The 21,447-nt window shown below is 35.9% G+C and overlaps 2 protein-coding genes across 2 annotated transcripts in view; one reads left to right on the top strand and one right to left on the bottom strand.

Moving 5' to 3' along the window:
- The first annotated feature begins 1,120 nt into the window (after positions 1 to 1,120).
- kctd3 (potassium channel tetramerization domain containing 3) lies at positions 1,121 to 15,473 on the top strand. The gene is made up of 18 exons (XM_067367096.1): positions 1,121 to 1,481; positions 2,067 to 2,120; positions 2,607 to 2,652; positions 3,676 to 3,749; positions 3,849 to 3,907; positions 4,020 to 4,100; positions 4,212 to 4,367; positions 6,748 to 6,838; positions 6,910 to 7,100; positions 7,184 to 7,299; positions 7,398 to 7,485; positions 9,157 to 9,273; positions 9,357 to 9,527; positions 9,604 to 9,759; positions 9,887 to 9,983; positions 11,194 to 11,393; positions 11,476 to 11,614; positions 13,708 to 15,473. Exons 1-18 carry the CDS (start codon positions 1,411 to 1,413, stop codon positions 14,279 to 14,281), a joined length of 2,481 nt encoding a protein of 826 aa, XP_067223197.1. The 5' UTR covers positions 1,121 to 1,410; the 3' UTR covers positions 14,282 to 15,473.
- Positions 15,474 to 18,388: 2,915 nt separating this feature from the next.
- The window catches only part of ush2a (Usher syndrome 2A (autosomal recessive, mild)), a 241,331-nt gene continuing 238,272 nt past the window's right edge, over positions 18,389 to 21,447 (bottom strand). Inside the window, exon 72 of the mRNA XM_067367352.1 lies at positions 18,389 to 20,403. Coding sequence (XP_067223453.1) covers positions 20,314 to 20,403 — 90 coding nt within the window. The 3' untranslated portion in view covers positions 18,389 to 20,313. The remainder of the gene's footprint in view (positions 20,404 to 21,447) is intronic.

Here is a 21,447-nt window from a genome sequence, read left to right as displayed (position 1 = left end):
GTGCTTTTGATTTTTCGTTTTACGCTTATTATATTTTGATCCGTGACCATGTTCTTTGCCATTCCGATCATTTTGCATTATTTTTTTAAGTTTGTGCTATATATTTTTACATGTGTTATACATGTGGTATTATTTTTTGATCCGTGACCGCAATACTATTGGCGGGAATCTGATCCCATAAGGTTGACAATTAAAAAGAAAAAACGCAATACACAAATAAAATATATTGTTCAAATTATTATTGCCTTTAGTTATTATTTTGGAATGAATGTAGAAATGCTTAAAACACTAACTTGATGAGATTGACTTTGTTTTGATAAACATTACATTATTAATGTAAAATTACAAAATAGAATTGTATTTGGTTTCTCTTTTTCTTTTTTGATGTACTGTAAAGTGATGTTCATTTAACAAGGAAGATGTGTCAACTTTAAGAGTAATGCACATGAATTTACATTGATTCATTAAAAAAAGTGCCTCCTCATTTCAGAACACCACTGCACACTATGTAGTGCACACTATGTAGCATACTTCATTTGTAGTGCATTGCAATTACTCACATCAATTTGTTCCTCAACAAAGAAGATCTACCCATGAAGAAATAATTAATAGGCTACTTTAATGCAAACTGTTTCATGTTCACTCACATGAGATGAAGACTCCAGTCATCTGTTTTATTTTACATGCGCCTCAGTAGGGCAGACATGTTGTTTATGCTTTGTAAAGCGCAGTGAGCACTGGCTGAAATCATTAAGAAAACATATTTATTAGTGGCCATCTGCCGGACACAGCTGGTTTTGTAAAGTTCGCGGGACTCATGAGGGGGCCCGCTCCCTGTAAAATAAAGCCGTTTTATCTAGAAGATAGCGTTACGTGTAGAGTGTATTGTGATGTAAATGTCTTTTTTATTATGTTTTTATAAAAGTGCTGTTAATTTCTTCATTTGTAAAAACTTAGCAATAAAAAATAGTGAGTACGCCTTTAAGACTAATGCTGTGAGAAGTCGAGCTTTCCTCAAGATACACTCCCAAAACACTGGGCGGGGTCTGCGTCCTGTGTCAGGAATGACGCTATCCCATTGGCCGACGCTCTGATGAGTCCACAGCGTTCTAGCATCGCTCTATGGCGCCCACAACACTGAATGTAGCAATCCCAAGTCCCATAGGCTACAGAAAAGGGCCTTTGATAATTGAAGCCCATGTTTTGAGTTGTTTATTAAAGCTCTGAATATGGAGAACACCGTGTACGAACAGCTCCATCTCATACGTCGTTCTTGTGACGCATAATTTATGGGTTCGCTGAGTCGTGAGGAAGAATAAGGAGAATCTTGAGGACTCCAGCTGGATCGATGCACAAACTGGATCATCAGATTGCGTGCATTCCTCCTCGCTAACCGTACGGAATTAGAGGATGGCTGGAATTGGGAACAGTTCAACATCTGGAATGGGTGACATCATCCAGCTGAATGTCGGAGGAATGAGGTACGCTGACGTCATGGCTTCTTTACATAGGCTAAACTCGGAGACAAAACAAGTTTATTTGAGATGAAATGCTGTACGGCGGCTTCTGACTTTGATGATGTTAATATGTAACGGTAACAATCGTGTCTTGCACTACAAAGCACATGATTTTGAACGTTTTGAACAGGATTATGAATATTATTATTACGTTACATAACGGGACCAAGACTATTCAGTTCCTTATTTCATCCCCAGTTTCTACATGTCCTAAACAGCATCATGAAACATGATATATCCCCAAACCCTAACACCATCATAATTAATGAAAAAAAAAAAAAAAAAACTTTTAACAAAAGAAAAAACATATCCTTGAAGATGTCACAATTCCCCCCGAAAAACCATACGAATACTATGTGAAATCGTGCTTTGGAAAAATAATATGCAGTACTAATAATGCTTAGTACTGTTTTAAGAGACCCCTATTCATTTTTATTTGTTTTACTTTTGCAACAATAACTGTAGACTGAATATTAGATCATTCTCATGAAGTGAAAAAGAAATAAGAGGTGATTGCACCATAAATCTTATCTCCATGCTTTCTTTCAGATTTAGCACATCAAGGCAGACTCTGACGTGGATTCCTGACTCTTTCTTCTCAAGGTAAGATAATGTTTGAAGCAGCACCATAGCCTTGTTGTTGTTGTTTTTTCCCCCTACACTTTTAATGAGTTCTGAAAGTTGTAGTTTTTTATATCAATCTAAAAAGTTCTGTTTGATATAAATTTGATGCATCACTATATAAACACTTTAATAGATCTCCCAGAATTATCACACCAAATATTCTCTTTGTATTTGCTAAACCTCTCTTTGGGGTCGGAAAGATTTTTTGAAAGAATCATCAAGGTTGCAATCATTTGCACAATAATACAGTAAAAACAGTAATACTGTGAAATATTCTTACAGTATTCCTGTGATGGCAAAGGTGAATTTTCAGCATCATTACTCCAGTCTTCAGTGTCACATGATCCTTTAGAATCATTCTAATATGCTTTCCTAAACCATTCTTGTTAAATAATTAAACAAACGTAGTCATTGTATTACGAACATTGCATAGTTCTTTATAAATGTGTTTTTTTTTCTGCCCAGTTTACTTAGTGGGAGAATATCAACACTACGGGATGAAACTGGAGCCGTGAGTAGAAATATGTATCATGCTATGATTAACCCAAAGTCCTAAGTTCCATTTGTACCTGTAATTGTGTATAAAAATGAAATAAAAAAAACAAAAGAAGAAAATGTTTAAGGAAATAATAAAATTAGCAGTGTTTGGAAAAGTTACTTTTAAAAGTAATGGATTACAATATTGCATTACTCCCTAAAAAGTAACTAATTGAATTACTTAGTTACTTTTTATGTAAAGTAATGTGTTACATTACTTTTGCATTGTTGCTTGTTTTTTTTTTTTTAATAACAACAAACAAAGTTCTGTTTTTGGCAAGTGTTAAGGCCCTTTCTCAACAAAAGTGAAATGAATAAGCCTCAGTCTGAAGAAAATGCATATTTACACCTGTACAGTAGAGGGAGCAGCTCAAACAAACCTTTCAGCTGTGCTGCCATTCTGGATTAAAGAAGAATAGATCGAAGTTTAACACTCTTATTTCTAAATCTAATCTTAAGTCATTTTTGCTTTATTAGTATGGTTGAATTAGATCATTGAAGGTCAGCAGCAAAGTCAATGGTCAATAAATTAAGATTAAATACAAATAAGTATATTTGTGTAATTTAATACAGTTAATTATTACATGATTGCATTTCACTGTTTTTATTCATTTTGAGGAATACTGAATGTTTTCGTGCAAGTGAGATGAGTAAATACCTGCTCACATTTAGTCTAGAACTACAATAACCATCATGTTCACACCGCGCACACAACACCTCTGCACTTTATTTCTCTCAACATGGGGACAGGAGAGCTGTCAGTCAATACATGTGAAAAAGTAACTTAGATATTTTTTTGTAAATTGAAAAATGAATGTGTTATTTTACTAGTTACTTGAAAAAGTAATCTGATTATGTAACTCAAGTTACTTGTAATGTGTTACCCCTAACACTGATTGTGGGTTGTTTGTTAAAAAAAAATAATTTAAACGTTTTAACAATAAAAATAGAAATGTTTTCCAACTCTGAATCAGATTTTTTTTTTTTTTTCTGCAAGATATTTATTGACAGAGACCCAACAGCATTTGCACCCATTTTAAACTTCCTTCGAACTAAAGAATTGGACTTGAGGTGAGATATGACATATGCCTATTTGTTATCCTTTACACATCCCTTGAGGAAAGTATCTGTATAGTTTAATGTGTGTAATATTCCTGCTTTTTCTGATAGGGGGGTTAACATAAGTATCCTGCGACATGAAGCTGAGTTTTATGGCATTACACCATTAGGTATGGCATAACTGGACTGGATGCACCTGTTAACATTTTTTTATGATCACTTGACAGTTGTATCAATGTGTAATTCTTGCCTTGCATTTTTATTTGTCACTGATATGGTTAGTCCGCCGCTTACTGCTTTGTGAAGAACTGGAACGATCGTCATGTGGAAGTGTGTTGTTTCATGGCTACCTCCCTCCACCAGGTAGGGTGAGAGTAGATCTGCAGAAGAAAGAGAAAAAAACAGTCACCGTTTCTTCCTCTCTGCCAAATATAACTCTAACATCAATATGTGCCTGGTATTTTTGTCCTTCAGCTCTCCCAGCGAGGAGCAGTGCCGTTGGGCAGGCTGCAGCTGTTGCAGGTCCAGAAGAGCGCTCAGCCCCCAGTGGTGCAGAGGGGGGTTACACCCGTTCCTGCCCTCAGTCTTCTCTCCCTGGACCCTCTGGGGTAGATGGACCGCAAAGACTGGGTGAGTACATACTTTCTCTCGCTCTCTCTCTTTCGAGATATATATATGGTGCGATTAATTATGGAAAAACATGTACGTCATCTTAAATAGCATGCAGTTAAGAACATGATGCAGGGCAACGACTGACTACATGATTAAGCCTAATGCCATTAAAATGCCCTAAATATGAGCAAAAAATGCCCCGTATGGGTTTTATGTTACAGTAGTCTAGCAATATCACATGAGTAAAAGTGATGTTTTTTCCAGAATCTGTACAATTGACGCTTTTTTTGCTCAATTTTATCAATGAAAATAGTTCCAAACTAAGCAACAGCAGAACTGTTTTTTTAACGAATTGAATGAGATTGAATTGATTCAGTGACCCATTCATAAAGACAGCCCCTTGCGCTGAATGAATCAGCCTTTTGAATGAAACAAACAAAAAATGTTATGGCCACATTATAGCCTTAGAAAATGTTGAATCTCTATATTTCTTTCTAAAGCTATTTTTTGTAATGTCTATTCAATGCTTTTTTTTATCTAACACAATAATTACTTTTAATGATCTTTTGGGGAGGGGGTAATTTCTCAGCCATTTTTAGCAAGGATACATTAAAGGTTTAGTTCACCCAAAAATGAAAATGCTGTCATTTATTACTCACCCTTAAGACCTTCGTTAATCTTCGGAATGCAAATTAAGATATTTTTCTTGAAATCTGATGGCTCAGTGAGGCCTGCATAGCCAGCAATGACATTTTCTCTCTCAAGATCCATAAAGGTACTAAACATATATTTAAATCAGTTCATATGAGTACAGTGGTTCAATATTAATATTATAAAGTGACGAGAATATTTTTGGTGCGCCAAAAAAACAAAAATAACGACTTATATAGTGATGGCCGATTTCAAAACACTGCTTCAGGAAGATTCGGAGCATAATGATGATTCATTTACACATCGAATCACGTCGAATCATCTCTTCAGAGCGCCAAAGTCATGTGATTTCAGCAGTTTGGCGGTTTGACACGCAATTCGAATCATATTTCGATACACTGATTCATAATGCTCCGGAGCTTCATGAAGCAGTGTTTTGAAAAATCGGCCATCACTAAATAAGTCGTTATTTTGTTTTTTTGGCGCACCAAAAATATTCTCGTCTCTTTATAATATTAATATTGAACCACTGTACTCACATGAACTGATGTTTTAAGTACATTAATGGATCTTGACAGATCGGAAATGTCATTGCTGGCTATGGAGGCCTCACTGAGCCATCAGATTTCAACAAAAATATCTTAATTTGTGTTCCGAAGATTAACGAAGGTCTTACGGGTGTGGAACGGCATGAGGGTGAGTAATAAATGACATTATTTTCATTTTTGGGTGAAATAACCCTTTAAGTTAAGTGAAAGCGAAGACATTTATAATGATTTCTATTTTAAATAAATCTGAAAAAATGTATCACAGCTTCCACCAAAATATTAATCTGCGCAACTGCTATGTTTATATATGAAGGACAAATAATGAAAGACATCATCATCACTGTATAATCACCACTGATAGAGCTTGATTGTGAGCTCAAATATTCTCAGATTGAATGCTTATAAACCACCCTATATAAAAATAATATAAAGTTTTCGTGGAATTTGAATGAAAGATGTATTAGTGTAGCAATGAGATAGCTGTAGAATTGGGTTGGCTATATCTGTCTCAATACAGACAGAGAACAGACCGAGAGAAAGGGGTGGGGGGGATGTGCCATGAAGACAAAGTATTCCCCTTACAAGCAGTAGTGCAGTAGGCAGGGTAAGGTCATCTTAAAAGGCCTTTTATGTCCTCTGTGCCCAGCAAAGTCATGTGAGAAGAATGAAGAGAGAGAGAGAGAGAGAGAGAGAGAGAGAAAACAAGTTAATGGACAGGCTTTCTTTTTAACCATTTTATTGCATTTTGGTGCATTTATTTATAACACTGCAAAATATACAGAATATCATATTGAATCCACATTACATAGAATTTGTATAATTGACAGAACATAAAAAAAACATAAAAAAAAATGAAAATGTGATTTGTTGAAACAGTTCAAAAAGAATGACTATAGTCATTAATAATAGGCAATTATTACTTGTTTTTAATAATATATGCATTTACGTTTTACTATCGATATTACAGTATCCACTGAATGCCATAGAACTGTACGTATGTTGAAAGTTTATGTTCTAATTTCTTATATAAGTCATAAATATCTTTTAAATAAAACAGACAGCGAGCATGAATGAGTTTAGTCTGAATTTTTTAACTGTTGTGACAATTGTAGTTTTATTTGAGTGTACTGCATTTAGGCCTACTGGTGTTTAAACATACTTGGTTATTGTTTTTTTTGTGTTTTTTTATGTTGCAATAGGATCACCAGTGGACCCTAGAAAGGTGCTGATTGTCGCTGGCCATCATAACTGGATTGTAGCTGCTTATGCACATTTTGTCATCTGCTACAGGTAAAGCTACATATCAATATTAAAATAATAAAGGTTATACTCACCATAGACTGACTGTGACAGTTCTTTAGAATAAAGGAATCATCAGGCTGGCAGCAGGTGTTTTCCAGCCCTTACCTGGACTGGGCCATTGAGCGGGTGGCCCTTAATGCTAAAGTTGTGGGCGGTCCACATGGAGATAAAGACAAGATGGTGGCAGCGTCATCGGAGAGCAGCATTATTTTGTGGAGTATCCAGGACGGAGGGAGCGGAAGTGAAATAGGTGGGAGGACAGAACAGAAATGAAATGCACAGTCACTCATGTGTGTAGATTTTGTGAGATAACGCTTCTCTGTCTTTGTGAAGGTGTGTTCAGTCTCGGAGTACCCGTTGACTCTCTGTTTTTCATTGGGAGCCAGCTAGTCGCCACCAGTCACACAGGGAAGGTAGGAGTGTGGAACGCTGTCACCCAGCACTGGCAGGTAAAGCAATTCAGATTTAATACTACAACAGTCATATGCCAGTTTAATAATCAGGGTTCATATTTGATCATGTCATTCGCAATATATCACTTGTACAGGTGCAGGATGTGGTGCCCATCACAAGCTGTGACACTGCTGGCTCCTTCCTCTTGCTGGGCTGTAACAACGGTTCAATTTACTATATTGGTAAGCTGCTTATATTCTCTGCAGTGAATTTATTTTTTATATAACATGAGTCATTAATGAGATGTGAAACCAGCAGTAACAGAGTCAGTGTTGAAAATGTAATTAAAATTGCATAAAGACATCAGTGTAATTAATTTCTCATACTAAATAGGTTACAAACTCATGTATAATTCATCATCCAAATGTAGTTCTGTGATCCACATGTGTTTCAAGTTTATATTGTAAAGGTTTGTTAAATTTTAATGTAATGCAAGAGAGGTCTATTTGATTTTTTTTTTTTAAATACATAAATATATACATTATTGTTTTAAAAGTTTGGGTTCCGTAAGAAAGTAATACTTTAATTCAGCAAGGAGGCATTAATATGATCAAAATGGACAGTAATAATGGTACAAAAAGTTATATTTCAAATAAATGCTTTTCTTTTAAACTGTTTTCAACATTGTTAATAATATATGCTTCTTAAAGGATAAGTTCACTTTCAAATAAAAATTTCCTGATAATTTACTCACCCTCATGTCATCCAAATGTTCATGTCTTTCTTCAGTCGAAAAGAAATTAAGGTTTTTGATGAAAACATTCCAGGATTATTCTCCTCATAGTGGACTTCAATGGCCTCCAGACGGTTGACGGTCAAAATTAGAGTTTCAGTGCAGCTTCAAAGGGCTTTAAACGATACCAGACGAGAAATAAGGATCTTATCTAGCGAAACGATCGGTCATTTTCGAAAAAAAATTAAATGTATATGCTTTATATAAACAAATGATCACCTTCCAAGTGCTTCCACCAAAACCGCACTTCCGTATTCTTCAAAAAGCTTACGCTGTACTTCCTACGCCCTCCCTATTCTACTTATGGAAAAAATGGAACTGGTGCTGTGTTCGTTCCGTAAGTAGAATAGGGAAGGTGTAGGACATACAGCGTAAGCTTTTTGAAGAATACGAAAGTGCGGTTTTGGCGGAAACGCTTGGAAGGCCATCATTTGTTTATATAAAGCATATACATTTACATTTTTTTCGAAAATGACCGATCGTTTCGCTAAATAAGATCCTTATTCCTCGTCTGGTATCGTTTAAAGCCCTTTGGAGCTGCACTGAAACTCTAATTTTGACCTTCAACTGTTTGGAGGCCATTAAAGTTCACTATAAGGAGAATAATCCTGGAATGTTTTCATCAAAAACCTTCATTTCTTTTTCGGCTAAAGAAAGAAGGACATGGACATCTTGGATGACATGGGGGTGAGTAAATTATCAGGAAAATTTTATTTGAAAGTGAACTAATCCTTTAAGGCACCATATCAGCATATGAGAATGATTTCTAAAGGATCATGTGACACTGGGGTAATGAGGTTGAAAACTTAGCTTTGCCATCACAGGAATATTGTAAGAATATTTCACAGTATTACTGTTTTAACTGTATTATTGTGCAAATGATTGCAACCGTGATGATTCTTTCAAAAACAGTCACAAATTTTTCCAACCCCAAACTTTTGAACAGTATTTTTGAGTTTACTATATTTAAATATGTCCATAGCAAATGTATTAAACCCACTACACTGTGTGTTTCAAATATCACCACTGTGACAAATTAAAAACCTTTAATATGTATGTGAAATATTTTAAATGAGAAGGTGAAAAAGGAAAGGCCTAACCTTATTCTCTCTACTCACAGACATGCAGAAGTTTCCGCTGAGAATGAAGGATAATGACTTGTTGGTGACAGAGCTGTACCATGACCCATCAAATGATGCCATCACAGCCCTCAGTGTCTACCTGACTCCTAAAACCAGTGCGTCCGTGATGGTTAATTACTCTAATTAGGAACAATGAAGTGGTGAATCTGATCAGTCACTGATCTCACTGTGTTTGCAGGTGTGAGTGGGAACTGGATTGAGATAGCTTACGGAACCAGCTCAGGGGCCGTGCGTGTCATCGTGCAGCATCCGGAGACCGTTGGATCTGGTCCACAGCTCTTCCAGACCTTCACTGTCCACCGCAGCCCCGTCACGAAGATTATGCTCTCTGAAAAGCACTTAGTTTCAGGTACAAACTACACAGACGCTGGATATTATAATGAAAAAAGATGGTGATCTATAATTTTGCCCTTGTTTTGTTGAAGTGTGCGCCGACAATAATCACGTACGCACGTGGACGGTGACTCGGTTCAGAGGGATGATCTCCACTCAGCCAGGATCTACTCCACTGGCCTCATTTAAGATCATCTCACTGGAGGAGACAGAGAGCCACAGCAGCTATTCCTCCGGCAACGACATCGGTGAGAGATTTGATTGTAGCTTTCCACCATATCAGGAAGTTAAGGTACAAGAAGAACTGAAAACTGCTTTTCCTCCATTGTACTGTGAGCTAAACAGTTGTTATAATCACTTGCTGTTTCCATTCAGGTCCATTTGGAGAGCGAGACGACCAACAGGTGTTTATTCAGAAAGTCATTCCCATTACCAACAAACTCTTTGTTCGTCTCTCCTCTACGGGGAAGAGGTACATGTTGAAATGCACATGATATGCATAACAAATGTAGTGTACTATTAAAAATACCTCAATATCGCAGATGTGGCCAGTCACTGCTGTCAAATGTGATCAATCTCTTAGTTAAAATGTACTGTATGTGTGTATATATATATATATACAGTACAGTCCAAAAGTTTGGAACCACTAAGATTTTTAATGTTTTTAAAAGAAGTTTCGTCTGCTCACCAAGGCTACATTTATTTAATTAAAAATACAGTAAAAAACAGTAATATTGTGAAATATTATTACAATTTAAAATAACTGTTTTCTATTTGAATATATTTCACAATGTAATTTATTCCTGCAAAGCTGAAATTTCAGCATGGTTACTCCAGTCTTCAGTGTCACATGATCCTTCAGAAATCATTCTAATATGCTGATCTGCTGATAAATCTGCGGATAATTTGATGAATAGAAAGTTCAAAAGAACAGTGTTTATCTGAAATCTAATCTTTTGTAACATTATAAATGTCTTTACTGCCACTTTTGATTGATTTAATGCATCCTTGCTGAATAAAAGTATTCATTTCTTTCATTTCTTTTCAAAAAAATAAAAATAAAAATTCTTACTGACCCCAAACTTTTGAACGGTAGTGTATAATGCTACAGAAGCTTTGTGTTTCAGATAAATGCTGTTCTTTTGAACTTTCTATTCATCAAAAAAAAAGTACACAACTGTTTTCAACATTGAAAATAATCATAAATGTTTATTGAGCAGCCGATCAGCATATTAGAATGATTTCTGAAGGATCATGTGACACTGAAGACTGGAGTAACGATGCTGAAAATTCAGCTTTCCATCACAGGAATAAATTACTTTGTCAAATATATTTAAATAGTACACAGTTATTTTAAATTGTAATAATATTTCACAATATTACTGTTTTTTACTGTATTTTTAATTGAATAAATGTAGCCTTGGTGAGCAGACGAAACTTCTTTTAAAAACATTAAAAATCTTATACAGTCCAAACTTTTGGACTGTACTGTGTATATATATATATATATATATATATATATATATATATATATATATATATATATATATATATATATATATATATATATATATATTAACAAATGGAACTGTTGTGTTACCCAGCCATGATTGTTATATATATAAAACAGTAAATTAATTAATGAATTATTTTATATTGATGTTTTTCTATCTGTATTTCAGGATCTGTGAGGTTCAGGCGGTAGATGGCACTACAATCACTTGTTTTACAGTACGGGAGTGTGAGGGCTCAAGCCGCATGGGCTCCAGACCACGCCATTACCTCTTCACTGGCCATGCAAATGGGAGCATTCAGATGTGGGATCTCACCACCGCCATGGACACAGTCAACAAGAGTGACGACAAGGCTAGGCGTGAGCCAGGTCTGATTATTACTGTACTGGAAATAAGGAAAATCTAAAAAGCCCATTGGATGAAGTTGTAAATGATGCTACATGTTTGCAGAGATGGGAGGTCCAACTGAGGAGGAGCTGCTGAAGCTGCTTGACCAATGTGATTTGAGCACATCACGCTGTGCCACGCCCAACATCAGCCCCGCCCCCTCTGTGCTGCAGCACAGCCGGCTACGAGAGTCCTGCTCCAGGTACTAGAGTCCAAAGCCATATTCACAATTCTGAATTTTTATAATAAAACTGCACCACAAGATTTTACTCTTTATGCCAATAATGAACTTTCTAATTGTGCAAATCAATTCATTCCGGTATTCAAGCTCAAACAGTAATACAATTCAGCATGTGTGAACATCTTTGGTAAAAAAAAAGTTTACGTTTTAAATTTTAATTTTTATCTCATTTGGTTTTTATCTCAACAGGTTTTAAAAGAATAGTTCACCAAAAAAATGTACCCCATAGTGACCACAGCTGTTAAAAGAGCCATAAACTGATATGACTAACGCTATATTCCTTGCCTTCTTAATGTGAAGGGACCAAGTTTTGGTTGTTTTTCACCCATAAATGTAATTTTGGATCCCACATAATAGTAGTGTTAAATCTGATCACAGATTTTTAAATTTGAAAGCACATATTTAAAAAATGACAAATGCTTACGGCAATCACACAACATTTTCAATACCTAAAATCTTATATATCAGTCCTTTCCTCACAAAGCTCTCAGAGGACTAAATATACTGCATATTATGCATATGCTTTCAGAGGTGTAAAGTATTTGAGTAAATGTAATTAGTTACTGTACTTAAGTATCTTTTTGGCTACTTTGTAGTTGTACTGAGTGTCAAAGATATTGGCAACTTTTACTCTCTACTAGACTACATTTTTGAGCAATTAAATGTACTTTTTACTCCACTTCATTTGTGATGAGTAATGCAATTACAAATTACATTTTTTATGGCACCTAAGTTTTTCTGCAGCAGTTTGTTTCTGATATAAAGAAGTGATATCGTCATCTAAGAGCATTGAAGGTACTATATCTTGTGCATTTTGCCTTTACTCCCCCAAAACTTGTCAGCAAGGCTACTTTACATGAATGTGAGTGCATTAGCAGGTAGTTTCTGATCACAGGTGTTTGATTTAGTAGATGAGGAAATGACTGCAGCTGGTGATGAGGCTCAAACCAGCACATACAGTAGACTTTAAAGGTGCTCTAAGCGATCCTGGGTGGAGTAACTTCCTGTTGACGTTCGAAGTGTTGTCAAACAAAACAGAGGCTAGCTAGACCCTCCCTCCTCCTCCTCCCCCTCCCCTCCATGCTTCCTGAAACACTCATGAACGCGCATTTAAAATCATTCTTGTCGGTTATTGGCTGGAGCATGTTTATTATGATTCGTGGTCCAGGCTGCACCAGTTTGTCTTTATTGCCGTTTTCGGAGCTTCTGCCGACTACAGAGGCCGCGTTTTTTTACAGTGTTCAGGGGACAGGCAGCTAGCGGATAGTGAGGAGATGTTTGCTGTATGTGACAAAAAATATTTTGGCCTAAAAACGCGTGACATCGCTTGGAGCACCTTTAACTATTTAATTTTACTTAACAATATTTTATTTATCCACTATATTGACAAGACCTTTTTGACGGATATTGGTTTACTTATGGCCTTTTTGTGCACCTGAGACTTGAGAGTTTGTAGACGTTTAAAATATTGTTGTGTCGACCTTGATTTATTGCAACATTGAGGTGTTCAGTTTTATTTTGATTTTACAAAATAAACATGATTTCTCATTTTACAAATCAATTGTTTCTTATTTTTACTGGCATGTCTCTTAGATGTTGAGGACTAGTGTATCTCTGAGCCTACATTCAGCATGAGTAAAATACTTAAGTAATGTTAAAATCAGATACTTTAAGACTTTTACTCAAGTCATATTGGAATTGGTTACTTGTAACTTGTAGTGGTGTCATTTTCGATGTAAGGTATCTGTACTTTTACTCATGGTTTTCAGGTACTCTTTATACCTCTGGGTTTTGGCTTTAATGATTCTTTTTGGCCTTTTTGAAGATTGTCTTGGTCACTATAAACTGTCTTTGTATGGAAAAGAGTTACAAAAATATACATTTGAAGTAATATTGTAAGTAAATAATGTACACTGTAAATAAATTATGACAGAATTATATTTTTTGGGTGAACGATTCTTTTAATGTTCTTAATCAATCTTCTGTGAATGTGCAAAACACTCTTACATTAAAAATAAGGTGAATAGCAATACAAAATGTTGTCATTTTTACAGTCTCCAGCTGCAGGCTCAGGAGCCCATCCCTGAGACGGCCACCTACGGAGCCCTGCGGCCATACCGAGAGAGCCCCTTGCTGGCCCGTGCTCGACGCACAGAGAGCTTCCACAGCTACAGAGACTTCCACAGCTTAAACCTGACCAAAGCCTTGCTGGAGAACCATGGACAGTATGGATCCACCGAGGACGAGATTCGCCAATCTGCGGGGGAGAACGGCACTGAGGACGCAGACAAAAGGAACTCTGCAGTTGATCTTTGGGGGTCTAGAGCGTCCGAAACCCAGTCTGCAGCCGCTCGCAAACCCCCAGACAGCCCTGGAGACCAGCGACGAAGGGTCCATTTGATGGAGGAGGGGGCTGCAGACTGCAGAGCGGAGGGCGGGAGGAGGAGAGGGGCATTTGAAGCTAATTTTCTAAGCAGGAAAAAGGCACCTCCAGTTCCACAGTTGAGCCCCCCACCCGCAGCAGCTGATGGAGGGGGCAGCGACTCGTCCAGCACCGCCTCACCCTCGCCAACTAAAGTGGCCACATCCCCACGCCATCGCAAAGGCCCTGACACTGCATGTGAGTGATGCTTTACGCAGATTTGTCATACACAGGTCGTACCAAATACAATAATCTCTGACTGGGAAAAGAAGGTAGTTGAATGGATGCGTAGCGTTTCAGGATGTAGATGTGAACGTTGATCATAAGGTTTGGCAGGACGGCAGCTAGCAGCAATAAAAACCTCACTGTGTACAGAATTAAAGGGAAAATGCACCACAGAAATGGCCGCTTGTTTTTTCTTCACATGTTAACTAGTTGAAAGATTTTATTTTGCTCTCTCTTGTCTGCTTTTTCCAAGCTTAAAAGCATCTGCCTAAAGTTCACTGGAGCAAATTAACATAAATTGACTAGATCCAATCAATTTTATTCAACTAATAAGACTTCTGGGGCCTCATTTATAAAATCTTGCATAGAAACCATCCTACATTTGATCTAAGATCATTTCTCAAATGTGTGATTCAGAGAAATGCCTCACTCTCAGATGTGGAGTCTATAAATAGCAAATGATCTTGAAATTGTGCACAGCTAATTTCAGATCTCTAGCTTGTAAACGCCCCCTAATCATTGTCATTAACAAATAAAAGAACACCAGTCCAAATCCTTTGCGAGCCTTAAGAAATGCTTAGATTTCCAAATACCTGCAGTACTCCAAAGTAATGTGCGAACGCCAGCTTAGAACCCGATGTGACGCTACGCACTTTTCCATGTCAAAGACCGTTTTTATAAATACGGACGTTGGCATGGATTTTAGCGTACGCACACTCCAAGATCAGATCTGTTCCTACGCACACTTTATAATTGAGGCCCCAGCTTTGTACGCCTGCACTTTCACTGCAAAATCTATTAGAGCAATGTGTTTGATTCTAGTTTATGTGTTAGATTCATCTTGTTTTTGATCATTAAAGGGATAGTCCACCTGGAAATTAAAACATTTAAAAAAATCATGTCAGATTTCATGTCTGGGCTGCTCTCTTCCATACAATGAAAGCCGATGGAGAATATGGCTTCTAAAACTCCAAACAGATTAGAGAATGTACTGTACAATATATATAAAAAACAAAAGTGGTCCATACGACTAATACTTTATAGAGAGCTCTGTCAGAATAGAATGAAATTACTATTTTAATTTATTTGTTACAAACTACTCTAAAACATGACTAGACGATCCAAATGCAGCTTTATTAAAGGAACACTCCACTTTTTTTGAAAATAGGCTCATTTTCCAACTCCCCTAGAGTTAAACAGTTGAGTTTTACCGTTTTTGAATCCATTCAGCCGATCTCCGGTTCTGGCGGTACCACTTTTAGCATAGCTTAGCATAGTTCATTGAATCTGATTAGACCGTTAGCATCACTACATTAAATCGTGTACTAAGGCCGACGGAAAATAAAAAGTTGCGATTTTCTAGGCTGATATGGCTAGGAACTATACTCTCATTCAGGCGTAATAATCAAGGATCTTTGCTGCCGTTCCATGGCTGCAGCAGGCGCAATGATATTACGCAGCGCCTGTGAGCCCCTGCTTGCACAGGGAACGTGCCTTGCAATCATGGAGACGTTTGTGAGAGACGCTGCGAAATATCATTCCGCCTGCTGCAGCCATGATACGGCAGCAAAGTTCCTTGATTATTACGCTGGAATGAGAGTATAGTTCCTAGCCATATCAGCCTAGAAAATCACAACTTTTTATTTTCCGTCGGTCTTAGTACACGATTTAACTACAGAAGAGTCAAGTTTTAAATAGGAAAAATATCAAAACTCTTTGGTCATTTTTAAGCGTGATGCTAACGGTCTAATTAGATTCAATGAACTATGCTTAGCTATGCTAAAAGTGGTACCGCCAGAACCGGAGATCGACTGAATGGATTCGAAAACGGTAAAACTCAACTGTTTAACTCTAGGGGAGTTGGAAAATGAGCCTATTTTCAAAAAAAGTGGAGTGTTCCTTTAAGGGTATACCACAATCATAATCTACATAACAGACAAATGGTCAAAACCACAGGGCAAATAATCCAAATATCAAACAGAATTCACAAGCAAATTCAGGAAAACAGGCAGAAGATCAGAACCATAACACAGGAAACCAGAGTAAGCGCTCAGAAAAGCTATGGTAACACAACCAGACTTCACAAAGTGAAAGTGAAAACACTATATATAGTTATACAGAGTATAGTTATACACGCCATAATTAGTAGCAGGCAATGGGTTATGGGAAATGAAGTTCATAATCAGATAGCAAAGGAGTCAGGAGGAGTGCCCTCTGGTGGAGATCATGGGCGCTCCAACTGGTGAATGTAAAACTATTGTAGAATTTAAAGTTACTATTGAAGGCCTTGTCTTGAAAATCCTTGTTGACATCTGAGGTCCTGTTTGCTTTCATTGTATGGAAATGATCAGGACAGTCCACTTGTTCATGCAGGGGTTGAAACACATGCAGGCAGATTTTTGGTGGACTATTGCTTCAATGGCTTGCTATTCTCTTATAACATTTTTTTTTTTTAATAAAGTAATTTAACATGCTGATGCTACTGTCCACTAACGGTACCTTTAAAACACTGTGATGCACTTTATTTTCTGTCTTTACATTCATCCCTTTATAAAGAAAGGATTGAAAAGATGAACTTCAACTGATGATCAGGTTTGAAGTGCAGGTTAGACTCCACTGCTGCTGCCGTGAAAACCGATTGCTCTCTGTGAACTTTCAGCATGTATCCGCAGGGGATTTTTACTTGCTCTATCCATTTTTGGGATTTATTCAGTGCCTTTTTGCGATTAAGATAGGTAATGCTGTGAGAAAGCAAAACCGATTCAGCTTTTTTCCTGGTGTGAGGGTTAGTTGGATTATCCTACTTATCAAGACGAGGAAAGAAAAGAAGCATGTTTAAAGACAGCTGCAAGTTTTAAAGGTAATTTACAAATCAAAATAAAAAATTAAATTTGTACTAATGTATTAGCTCTGTATTTAAAATACAAACGTCTAATCAACATGTGAATAATGTCATTACAAAGTATAATTTTATCATTTGCATTTCGACTTCTGTTAATAAGAATACATGGTAATGGATGGATTATTTATATTTGACATGGAGCTTATTTTGCATTATAAACTGATGAGCATGGACACTTTTTTTTTTTCCAGCCATTACACTTTGTGTTCAGGTTATATCCTGCTATGAAGAAATAGACAGTATATATCAGTGATACATATCCAATATAGACTATTAATATAGTTATATGTTGCTAAACGAGATTATTTGAATTGTAACTAAATGGACGCCTTTAACAAAGTATGTACTTTATATGAAGGGAATGATGAGATCTCATTAATGCTATGCAATCAGTGTAAACATTTTGGTGACAATAGGCCACGTAGCCTGAAATTTAATAATGAATAAAAGAAAAGCAGAAAGTTCTTAGGACAACAGCATGAAGCTAGAGAAATAAACAATAAAAAATAATTAGCCCTTGGAAAATCTGCATGTTTAAAAGTGTCACGTCCCAAAATTACATTGCTCATAAATCTATAAAATCCACATTTTTAATGTCTTCTATTGCTATGACTGGTTTGCTAGTGTAGTGATCTTTTTTGATAAAACCGGATATACATATATTTGTTTTGATAAATAATTGCACTAATTTTGTTTTCGCCTTTGTCCACTGGTCATAACTATACATAAATGTTGTGAGCAATCTAAGATTGAGTCTTAGAACATTTTACTTTATTCAGATTTCCATGCCATTTATTTGCCCTCTGAGATGTTTTAGTGTTTAATTGACAAGAGTATGATACTTTATGCTTGCTTTCAGAAATAGTCACAACCTGATTTATGTTTTCAACCTGGTTAATGTATGATTTCATCTCCAGGCAAGACGAGTCCTCTTCATTTTAATATGCAGATTAGATATGTTATATCTAACAAGACTGCTTTATGCTTTATCTTATCAAGACTGTTTTAACTTAACCTGCTGCACAGATCATTGTGTGGCTTCAAGAGGAAATTACAGCTCATGCTACATGAAATATAGAAAAAAATATATGTGAAAATGGTACAGTACATGCACTGCAGATTGGTACTCAGCCTCTGTACATCTCCAGTGGCACAATAAAGTAACCAAATAAAACAGACTCTTGGCTTTTTTTTAATAAGAATGGAAACATCAGCATTACAAGCACAACTTTTTTACATTTCACATCTTTCTAGATCAAATATTGTCAGTTTATCGAAGCACTTGTTCAAGCGTACAAGACACAATAACCACACAAACCTTTGATTAAACTTAAAGTTCTGTTTTACAAAAAAATAAATTATTGCAACAATAAATAATACTGACCATCTTGTTTAAAAAAATGTATATGTAAAAATGTTTTTTAGGATAGTGCCATTTCATTTTTACCAGTATGTATATGTGAAATAACACCACATGTATAAATGTATTCACACTTTACAGGTTTAAAACAACCGATGAAGAACATCCACATGTGACATTGATGATAATTTTTTGCAGTTTAACTTGACATTTAAGACACTTGATCCATTGGCATCATCACAAATGTGTACACACACACACACACACACACACACACACACACACACACACACACACACACACACACACACACACTATTGCTCAGTCTAGTAGGCACAACACCACATTAGTTTTCCATTAATACAGATCTAGGATATGTCTACTGGATTGACTATCTTCCTCATTCATGTGTCTGTAGAGACAGAAGAGATGGACTTCCTCTCTATGTTGGCATGAATAATTTGGAGACTCAGTTCATTAATACTTTATGATTGCGGTAATATTTCATAGCTACACATCCAGTCATAAGACTCCATTTAAAGCTATAATAATACAGTGCTATTTTCAGAACTGTTTGCTTCCTTTCCGCATCAATGTTAAGTGCATATTACAGAAAAGATTATCTATGTCCGATAATAACATATACAAGTAAGAAATTAGACTAAATGAAATCTCAGAAGTACAGTTCCAGATCAATTCAGTCTATCCTTCAAGTCTTCACCTCTCCTAAAGTATTCAGTAGGTGTTATGCAGAAACATAACACAATTTTCTTTTTTTTTTCTTTTTTTTGAGGCGGAACCACTAGTAATTCTGGCTCACTTGGCGCCCAACGTAGGGTAAGACATACATAACCAAGGGGGTAAAAACATTTTAACCTGTACAATATTTATATTATTGTTATATTAAAGTTAATTATTAATTTCATATTTTTGTAATAATATATTTTTTATTTATAATAATAATAATAATAATAATAATAATAATTAATTCATAAAATGTAACTTGAAAGTTATTAATTGTAGCTTTGACATTTTGATAACTTTTTATGTCCCATTGGAAAAAGGTCAGTTTTGGGCACCGTGATGAGGTGTAAATAATTTCAATTTTCAGTTTTGCAAATGCAAATGCATCTGCAGATGGTGCAACTCGACTGGACTGAAAAATGTCATTGTAATGGATGATTTAACAGAACCTTTTTGTACCTACTACAGCACCACGAGATAGTTATAAAGATTAAAAAAATAATAATAATGGAAATTCAAAATGGAAGATGGAAATTTAAAATCCACTTGACTTAGAAATCTGAAAGGTGCAAGTTTGAATGGGTCTATAAAGAAAAATCAAGGCTTGTGAGTGTATCTAGGCAAGTACAAAACGTGTGAAACCTTGAAAATACGATATTCAAAAAGACATTTCTTTTAGTCTTAGCAGGTAACATAAATATAAATAATTCTATGATTAAAATGGAAGCCAGGTGATGTCAGAGGTAGTCAACATACATGTACACTAACACATCTCTGACTAATAAAAAAAAGAAAAAATCCAGCATTATGAGATACAGATTATTTCCCATTACATTCCACTGTTTTATCATGGTCAAACAAACCAATATACTGTCGCTGCCTTATTTTATTGTTGTAAATGTGAAATTCACTCATTTACACTCATCCGCAGATAAGTTGGAGAAGAATTCTATTCCCAAGGACGTTCTCCACACTTGTAGGGGTGTGTGTGTTTGTGTATGAAGGCTTTACAAGTGAGTGTCTGTAAACATGGTTTGCTCCTTCTTCACTGAGCTGTAGCTTTTCATCGTCTCCCCGAACTCCTCATCACCCACATACTGCAAAAAGATAACAGTCATCATCATCAGCTATGACTAATCCTTTCCCAGGCAAAATGACTAGGGCTAAATAAAAATGTTGGTAAGAAAGCACAGGTCAGAAATGTTTACAGTAATATAAAAGTAAATGTAATGTGGTTTGCTAAAACTGGACTTTTTACATGATACATTCCCACTTTACTACACATGTCTGGAATACTTGATTCTGATTGGTCAGTTGTGGCATTCTACTGTTATATGTTACTAAATATTTTTGTAACTATGTATTTTTGTCTACTGAACTGTATAATTGAACATTGTCTCTGACAACCGATTTCCTCCACTATCGTTCAAAAGTCAGTAAGATTTTTTTAATGTTTTTGAATCTCTAATGTCCACCAAAGCTGCATTTATTTGATAAAAATACAGTAAAATAGTAATATTCAATAGATGCACACACCTTGTCCTCTGCTTCTGACGCTGGCACTACTGTGGACTGAATAACAAAGACTAAAAGATGGGGATGAGTCAAAGCCTGACACCGTTTTCATATGAGGCGATCACGAATTTGTGTATAAATCATGGAGCTAATCACAAATTTTTTTTGGGGGGGGGCTGAAGCCCATCTGAAAATGGCCTAGTTACGCCCCTGGTGTCACATGATTCTTCAGAAATTACTCTAATATGCTGATTTGCTGCTCAATAAACATTTCTTATTTTCAATGTTAAAAACAGTTGTGCTGCTTAATTTTTTTTTTTTGTGGAAATGGTGATCTTTGATGGAATGATAGTTCAAAAGAACAGCATTTAATTGAAATAATAATAAAAAAAATTGTAACAATGTTAAGTCTTACTATTATTTAAATGAATCCATGGTGTAAAACAAAAACTTTTGAATGGTAGTGTGTATATTTATTGTATCACTGTATAATGTAATTTTATCTAAGTTTTATCTCAAATCAATAATATATACATTTATTTGTAAAGTAAGCAGGGTAGTGTACAGTCAGCCAACTTAAAATAACTTAAAATATTTTTTTTTCTTCTAAGGATGACACAAAACCT

Source organism: Chanodichthys erythropterus, chromosome 18 (genome assembly GCF_024489055.1).
Source record: "Chanodichthys erythropterus isolate Z2021 chromosome 18, ASM2448905v1, whole genome shotgun sequence".
In the NCBI taxonomy this organism is placed as follows: Eukaryota; Metazoa; Chordata; class Actinopteri; order Cypriniformes; family Xenocyprididae; genus Chanodichthys; species Chanodichthys erythropterus.
Note: the sequence above shows the minus strand (reverse complement) of the source record. Positions and strands in the feature narration are given on the sequence as shown.